The following is an 8,355-nucleotide window of genomic DNA, read 5'->3' as shown; positions in this document are numbered from 1 at the left end:
TGCTCTGCCATGTCCCGAGGGGAAGAGGAGATGCCTCAAGCCGCACCAGGGAGGTGCAGGTTATGTGTCAGAAACAATTATTTCCCTACACAAGTGCAGTGGGGCGGTGGTGGGGTCACCCTCTCTGGCTGTGGCTGTGGGGCTGTGGCTCAGGGGTGATCGTGGTGCCGCTGGGGTGATGGGATGATCTCGGGGGTCCCTTCCAACCTCCGTGTCCCGTGATTTCGCTGTTCACTGGAAGCTCAGAACCAGGTGCAGACTGCTTTTAAGTGCAGGGCTTTTTGCAGAGAGCCTTAAGCCAGCAGCAGGGGGCTGAGGCTGTGTTTGCTTTCAGAGGAGCTGAGGCACAGCATGCCCAACCTGGCCCGCAGCAGCCTCCGCACGCTCGAGGCCGTGCGCAGCAGCCGCAGCCTGGAGTCCGACCTGCAGGTGCCCAGCAGCCGCATTCCCAGGACTCAGCAGCGGTCAGCAGGTCAGTGCCACACCTCCCACACGCCTCCATCCCCTTCTCCCTTTAGCCAGCCCTCAGAGGCGCTCTGCTGTCCATCCCTGCAGGTCTGACTCCCAGCAAGCTCAGGTATCCCTCGGGGCAGTCCCCGCTCACGGCGCGCCAGCCCGGCAAGGCGGCCTCGGGAGCCGGCTCCCTGCTGGCCGGCAGGCAGGTGGGGAAGCCCTGCGGCTACACGGCTCCCGTGCCCCCGGCCCGCAAGCCCCAGCTCCACACGGGCTCTCCCGGCAGCAGTTGCACTTCCAGGAGCAGCAGCGTGGTGACCGTGGGCAAAGGCTCTGCCCTGAAGGCGCGGCCGGCCGTGGCAGGGGTGGCCGTGGCCAAGGGAAAGGCAACGGCCCCGTCCAGGAGGTGAGTGGGGATTCAAAGCTGGCCACTGCAGGAGCTGCATGCAGCAGCAGGGGGACAGCAGAGCACAGGGAGTGCTGTCACAACACTCAGATTTTATTCTTGTGGCTGGTTTTTTAACAGCTGCTGCGCTACAGTTCAGACTTTCCTGATGGAGGGAAATGAAGTTGATTCAGATTTGTTATTATGATATCACTGATAACAGACTAATAAGCAACCAGTGCTTGATGATCTTTAATCTCCCGTTGGAGCCATACATTGAAATGCATCTACTTACTTTAAAAACATGAAAAAGGGAATTTCTGATCTCCTAATTTATATCAGTGCTCTACTTACCTGATTATTTTTCATGTCTTCAGTTATGTTTGCATGGAAAAATATTTCTCTTAAACCCAGTCATGGGCTGAAGTCCCAGCAGTGTTACTTTGGCAGATATCAGTGTTTAAGCATCCAGTAACAGCCACTGAATTTCCTTAAAGTGCCTCAAATTGGTGTTGCTGGTGTGACAGCAGCTCTGCAGCCATGGCAGGGAGATGTAGCTAACCCAAACCTGTGTGCACTGCAGGGCTTTGGCTGGAGCTGTCCCTGAGGTGCTGTTCTGTCCCCCCAGGTTCCTCCAGGCAGCACAGACCCCCGAGGACGACTCCTGGAAGGATGGGTGCTACTGACTCCCCACAAGAGCTTTGTGGAGCAGATCCCAGCTGGCTGGGCATGACCTCCCTGGGAAAGGCCCTGCGCCCCTGTCCCTGCAGACTGCTGTACATATCCCTCACCCCGTGCTCTCCACACCTCCCTCTGCTCTGCCAGGGCTGGGACACACAGCTCCCAGCCTTCACCGAACCCTGAGTCTTCCCAGGAAGCCTGGAAAAGCCTTATTTCATCCCCAGCCCAGCTGCAGCCCTGGGGAAGGTGTCACCATCCCCTCCCAGGGGTGCTGCAGAGCTGGGGGTGTCCTCTCTGTGCCAGAAGCAGCTCTGAGCTGTGGCAGAGCTCGTGGAGAGTAGAAATAGTGACATAGGTGTTAGAGGTGAGACTTTCTAAACCCAACCTGATGTACTCTAATATTTGTCTGGAATTCAACTGGGTTTGGTTTTTTTGGTTTTTTTGGTTTGTTTTTTTTTTTTTTTTACTTCTGTATAGAATGTATTTCTGCTACTTTTTATTGTTTGTTCTAGAGCTGCAGCAGGTTTTTATAACTGTAGAACACTCTGAGCTGTTGTATCCAGGTGTCAGCACAGGTCACGAGGAGCAGTACACAATATTTGTGTGGGGTGTGAACAGGCAGGGACGGGGATGCCAGTCAAAAACTGCTGGGCACCAGCACCTTCTTAACCTCAGCTGAGTGAGTTCAACACACTTATGAGTAAACTTTTTAAAAATCACCTTCCCTCACACTTTGTCTTGAAGTGTTGGAGCTCTCAGCTGGTTCCCAACTGCCCTGACTTTTGTAGAAGTTTTCTACCGTCTCTTAAGGATTCTGTTCCAGTGTCCTTTTCCTCAGCAAGTGCTGGATGCTCCAAATACAGTCTTAGTCCAGGAAATATGCACTGATAGCAATGTTCTCCCTGCCATCAATGTGACTTTGATAGTGTAGTTTAATAAAATGTTATGGTGCTGAAATAGATCTGCTTTATTCCCACAGTGAGTTTTGGGGGCCTCTCCTGACAGAAAAAAGCTCTGCCAGGGCTCCAGTAAAGTCTGGTAGGATGCAAGGAGTGAGATTCACCTTTAATTCCTCGCAGGTCAGAAGGACAAGGTGGGTGTTAGGAGGTCAGAAATCCCCAGCAGTCAGTGTGTGTTATTTCTGAAACATCCAGCCGTGGCCAGAGCCAGGGAGCAGCACAGGGGCAGTTCCTGCTCTGCAGAGATCTCTTGTGAGCCAGGGACAGAGGGAGAGAGCTGGCCCTGCAGTGAGGGGCCAGGAGTGTTCCTGGGCCAGGGCTGGCACCAGAGCACCCACAGGACAGGGAAGGGGCCCAGGGGGCTCAGCTGGAGCTGCTGCTCCGTCCCTGGCTCTCACCCCCTCCCCAGAGGGACACAGTTGAGTTCAGAGGCTTCTCCCACCCTGATGGAGCTCAGTGGGGTCCCAGCACTGCCCTGCTGAGGCTCTCCCCTGGTGCAGAACTTGCTTTTCTGAGCCCTCTCCCTGCTGGCACAGCTGGACCCTCTCACCCTGCTCCTCCCAGGACACTGAAAGGTGAAAGAGCAGCAACATCTGATTTCTGTGTTACTGGAGCCTTCTCCACTTTCCTGTGTTCCAAAGGGGATTTCCCAGGCTCTGCCTTTCTCTGCCCACCTGAGCCAAGAGCTGCTGCTCTTTCTGGATATTTAACAGCAGGTAAAGAACACAAACTGCCTGAAAGAGTCAGATGTGAGCGAGCTGGAGGCTACACCCCAGTTAAAGCCTCTGGGGCAGCTGGGGTTGTTTCTGTGGTTTTCCAGGCTGAGCAGAGCAGCAGGAAGGTGCTGAGGTTGGATTCTGCTGGGATTCCCAGGCGTTTCCAGTACAATCCTGACGCTGGCAGGCACTTGGGAGAGGCTGTTCCCCCTCAGCAGGGAGCACAGCACAGCTCTGTCAGAGCCATCACACTCAGCAGCTGTTATTTAATTTTATCCTTTCATTTTTCTGGGCTGTTCTCACACCAAGTGATCTCCCTTCAGCTCCCACTGTTCTCCATCATCCCAAACCCTGGCTGATGCTGTTAAACTGCAGCTTTGCCTCAATCTGAGATAACAACTCCAACAGTTCCTGCAAGTCCAAGAGGAAATCCAACTCTCACCCTGAAGCATAAGCCTGTTTCCCAAACCTCCCTCTGCACACAGCATTCCCAAGGTAGGTTTTCCACAAAACTACAGAACTCTGCTTTTCTGTACAGGAATTTTATTGAAATCAAGGTAATGCTTTTTTATCCTAATGCCTCAGTGCATCCTCGAGAAGGAAAGGAAGGATTTTCTTTTAAAAATTATTTGTACATAAGACAAGAAATCATCCAAATGAACATGGTAACAGCACAATCCCTAAAACATGCACAGCTGGACCTGGGGCTGCAGGAGCTGCAGGGAGGGGGCTCCAAGCTTTACATTCAGAACAGAAAGAAGCAGCTGCCAGTGGCCACTGGCACTTGGTGGAGATCAAATCCAATCACCCTCGGTGAAACTTCAGCCCAGCAGAAGACAAATCCAAAGGAGTCACTGTTTGTAGGGGAACTCTTCAGCTGGCCCTGCTGGGGAGCTCCATGGCCAGTGCCACGTCCCCACCCGCCAGTGTCACCTCCTGGCACCAACTTCGTGCTCCAGCTCAGGCACCAAAAGAAACCTCCCCTTCCACCCCTGGGCCAAAAGCAGATTCCTTTCCCCCTGAAGGGTGTTTCCATTTTTTCCCTGGGAAAGGAGCCCATCAGCTCCAGGACAGAGGTGTCCCCATCCCTCAGCCAGGCCCCAGCAGCTGCAGCTCCTCAGCCAGGCCTGGCCTGGAGATGTGCAGCTGGCACAGAAACAGCACCCCTGAGCCTGCATTTGGTTACCAGCCTCGGGTTTGGTCTGAAATCCTCCCAGAGGAGAAGGTTTATCCTCTGGCAGAGCCTTTCTCCTTCAGACCTCGGAGAAAGTCACTGGCCACCAGCTCCAGCCTCCTCTGCCCTCCAGTTCCAGTGCACACCTTCCAGGAGAAGCACAAGCAGCAGCTCCCTGACACCTCAGCAAGCCAGACTGGCCCCAAATCCACCGTAGCCAGTGCCAGAATTCTATTCATTGCAGTCCACCCTCCAAAGAAGAGCAGGAGAAATCATCTGTGAGAAAGCAGGTTCTGAACCGTGTGGGACCATCCCCTCTGCTGGGTCTGTTCAGCCCAGGGGGAGATGAGGGAGAAGTGAGGATGAAGAGGCAGCCATTGCACACGCTGAGGTGACCCCACACCCCCTCCTGCCTGCAGGGTCACTGCAGCAACAGGGAGATGTCCCCAGCAGCAGCAAGTGCACAAAGCCCAGCCCCACTGTTCCTACCTGGGTGACACCGTGACCTCCCCGTGCTGCAGCACTGCGAGCCACCAGATGTGGCCAGATGTGCAGGAGAAGCTGTGTGGGACCCCAAACTCACCTGACCCCGTTAGTTTGGCTCAGCCCACCCTGAACCTCCTCTGTGGGGCAGCTCCATCCCAGGTGGGACAGCTGCAGCCACTCCTGTCCCCACCCAGGGGAGGCCACACGGGGCCAGCGTGCACAGAACCCTCCGGAGGGGTGGCATTGGGACAGCAAAAGGAACACAAAAATCCTTTCAAGTAATTAACCCAGCCCACTCTTGGGCCCAGCTGGGTCTGTCTGGGTGATAAGGCAAACAGTCTGAAGTCCTGGAGGGATGGGAGGTGGAAGGTGGCAGTGGTGACGGGCAGGAGTCACTCTGGAGGTTCCTTCTCCACGCTCTGCCTCATCTCCTGGTGAGCAGCTCCAGCTCCAGCTACTTCTGCACGCAGCTGGGCCAGGCCAGCCCGCCACACACGGCCGACAGGATGATGTACAGGATCACCTGGGGAGGGAAAACGGGAATGCACAGGGAATTAGGGATTCCCTGGAAACCCCAGATGGTCAAAGCCTTGAAGAACCTGGGTAACACCCTCCTGTCCCTCCACACCCCTGCAGCTGAGACCTGTCCCCATGGAGGTGACAAAGTGCTTCCCACCCTGACCCTGCAGCTGCTCCATCCGCAGTCCTGACAGGTCAAAACCAAAAAAAGCAACTTGAGAGTCTCAGAACGAGATCCCAGCAGGACTAAAAGGCCACCCCAGCTCCAGCAGGGCACCTCAGCTGCTGCTGGGGCAAGCAGGGGCAGCTCCTGGACATGGTGCTCCCACCTCCTCTCAGAGGGTCACAAAGGTTGGAAAGGACCTGCACGAGCATCGAGTCCATCAAATCCCCCCACATCCATTAAACCATCCACAAAGAGCCACATCCACCCCTCTTCTGAACACCTCCACGGTGACCCCAGCACTGCCCTGGCCTTCATCTCTCTGTCAGGGAAGGAACTTTTCCTAAAATATCCAACCTGAGCCCATTTCCCCATCTCATCACAACCTCCTGTAGAGCCACAAGGTCCCCCCTGAGCTCCTCTTCTCCAGGCTGAGCTGCTCTGACTGTCCAGGCCCTTCACCCTCTCCTCACACCAGGAGACCCAGTGGCCTCCAGGCAGAGCTGGGCACACACAGATCCCAGGACAGCCACGGGGGTTTGGTGTTTCCAGGGCTTTCCAGCAGCTCCAGGCTCCACACTTACAATGGACACGATGATGATGACGATGGTGAGCTTGAGGTTCTTCATACACATGGCTCGGGCAAGGTTCCTGCTGGTGGTTTTGAAAGTGACTGACTGCAAGAGAGAACAAGGAAAATCCCAGGATGGTTTGGGTTGGAAGGGACCCAAAGCTCATCCAGAGCCACCCCTGCCATGGCAGGGACACCTTGCACTGTCCCAGGCTGCTCCAGCCTGGCCTTGGGCACTGCCAGGGGCAGCCACAGCTGTTTTGGAAAGCTTTTGCTTGTCCCATCCCTCTTACCCTGCAATTCCACACATTCAAAATAGGGCTGGGCACCAAATGCCCCCAGACACCCCCAGGCCGGGTCAGCACAGCCATTCCCACTGCCATGGCCCACACAGCTCAGGCAGGATGTCCCTGCCCCTGGAACCAGCCATTCCAGCTGCTCATCCCAGCTGTGCCAGCTTTTCCTACAGATCACCCTCCAGGAGGCTGCAGCAGGCAGGAGCCACATCCCTGGGAGCTGCAGCTCTGCCTCAGAGCCCATCCCAAGGTGGGCAACGCCAGCCCTGGATCTCCAGGGATGCTCCCTCATGGGACATTCCCTCTGAAGGATATTCCATCCCTTTCCAAAAGCCACCACTCCCTGGGACAGGTCCTGCATGAGCTGCTGAAGGAATTCCAGTCCCTTTCCCTAAAGCTTTACCTGAGCTTTCACCACCTGGGGACAGGTTTGAACACCTGGGAGCTCCAGGCCAAGCTCCATCCCTGCTGGATCAGCTCCAGGCATCTCTGCTGCCCCTGCAAAGCAGGAGGGCTTTGGGCCAGCTCAGGGATGTTTGGATCCCCCCACAGGAGCTCCTGGCACTGCCCCAGCCCGAGGACTGGATGCCACAGGAGCTGGGCACCAAGCCAGGATGCTGCAGAGGAGGATGCTGAGCCAGGACCAGGGATTCCCAAAGGAAAGACAAAAAGCTTCCAGAGGGCACAGCACTTTGCTAGATAACTGTGCTTTATAATTACATTATTTGGGGTTTTTTTTAAGTCTTCACTTCCTCAGAAACGCTCCAAGAAGCTCCAGAGTCTTCAAGGATTATTTAGATGCAACAACTCAGCTTTTTTTTTAATTTTAAATCAGCCACACTTTCCCTGCTGGTATCAGAACAACTCCACAGATGCACATTTTCCACTTTTTTGCATCCAGCTGCCTTCAGCCCAGGCTGCCAGGGAAGTGTAAATTGAGATTTTTGTCTCTCCCATCACTGCAGATAACGAGAGGGTTTTCCCCACCTTGGGCACGAGGGATGAGGTCAGGGATGTGTCACCCCTGGCTGGTTTGGCACAGGGAGCAGGGGGAAGCTGGACCTTTCCCAGCCTGGGAAACAGCCTGAAGGAGGGGGAAGGATTCCCTGCAGGTCTCAGAGCTTCTGTGTCCCTTTCAGTGTCTCCAGGTGCTGCTCCCACCTCGCTGCTCCCTGGTGCAGCAACCCAGGGATTTCCCCAGACTCACCGAATCCACCAGATTCTCTGTTTTATCAATCAGCAGCTCCAGCTTCTCTCCTCTTTGTGCCACAAGGTCTGGAGAAAGAGACAAAAATCCAGCTCTGAAGGTGAAATCCCAGGGCAAAAAGCTGTTCCCAACACCCAACCCCAGGCCAGGAGCTCCTGGCTGCAGCTTCCAGCCCTCCTGGGAGGAGCAGGGACTTAGGGAACAGCCTCACATCAACCAGGCTGCATTTTGGGACTGAATTCTGATCAATTCCAGATCTCACCCTCTACCTGGAATGGTCAAACCCAAACCCAAAAGAAAAGCAGCTGCAGGGAGCATTTCCCAAGGGAAGCAGTACCTATGTTCCGGACCATGATCCCTTTGAGTTCATCAATCTGGGCTTGTGTCTCCACCACCTGGTCTGGGCCCTTGCTCTCCGAGTGGTATTTCTGCAACAGAGGAAACAGGAGCCTCAAAAACCAGGATCCAGCAAAAACAGGAGCCTCAAAAAGCAGGATCCAGGGAAACAGGAGCCTCAAAAACCAGGATCCAGCAAAAACAGGAGCCTCAAAAAGCAGGATCCAGGGAAACAGGAGCCTCAAAAACCAGGATCCAGGGAAACAGGAGCCTCAAAAACCAGGATCCAGGGAAAAAAACAGGAGCCTCAAAAAGCAGGATCCAGGGAAACAGGAGTATCAAAAACCAGGATCCAGCAAAAACAGGAGCCTCAAAAAACAGGAGCCTCAAAAAGCAGGATCCAGGGAAA

The 8,355-nt window shown here is 54.8% G+C and overlaps 2 protein-coding genes across 6 annotated transcripts in view; one reads left to right on the top strand and one right to left on the bottom strand.

Moving 5' to 3' along the window:
• Window positions 1–2,478, top strand: part of LOC107204069 (SLAIN motif-containing protein-like) — a 21,800-nt gene extending 19,322 nt beyond the window's left edge. For all 4 annotated transcript variants that reach the window (XM_015626864.2, XM_015626863.2, XM_015626862.2 and 1 more), the window contains 3 exons: window positions 335–472; window positions 556–859; window positions 1,467–2,478. In XM_015626864.2, coding sequence (XP_015482350.1) covers window positions 335–472; window positions 556–859; window positions 1,467–1,524 — 500 coding nt within the window. In that variant the 3' untranslated portion in view covers window positions 1,525–2,478. The remainder of the gene's footprint in view (window positions 1–334; window positions 473–555; window positions 860–1,466) is intronic.
• Window positions 2,479–3,717: 1,239 nt separating this feature from the next.
• The window catches only part of VAMP7 (vesicle associated membrane protein 7), a 12,657-nt gene continuing 8,019 nt past the window's right edge, over window positions 3,718–8,355 (bottom strand). For both annotated transcript variants that reach the window (XM_015626840.3, XM_015626839.3), the window contains exons 6-9: window positions 7,948–8,038; window positions 7,611–7,678; window positions 6,121–6,213; window positions 3,718–5,377 (exon numbers count right to left, since the gene is read on the bottom strand). In XM_015626840.3, the coding sequence (XP_015482326.1) occupies window positions 5,309–5,377; window positions 6,121–6,213; window positions 7,611–7,678; window positions 7,948–8,038 (321 nt within the window). In that variant the 3' untranslated portion in view covers window positions 3,718–5,308. The remainder of the gene's footprint in view (window positions 5,378–6,120; window positions 6,214–7,610; window positions 7,679–7,947; window positions 8,039–8,355) is intronic.

Source organism: Parus major, chromosome 4A (genome assembly GCF_001522545.3).
Source record: "Parus major isolate Abel chromosome 4A, Parus_major1.1, whole genome shotgun sequence".
Taxonomy (NCBI): domain Eukaryota; kingdom Metazoa; phylum Chordata; class Aves; order Passeriformes; family Paridae; genus Parus; species Parus major.
The sequence above is the reverse complement of the archived record's forward strand: the minus strand, read 5'-3'. Positions and strand labels throughout refer to the sequence as shown.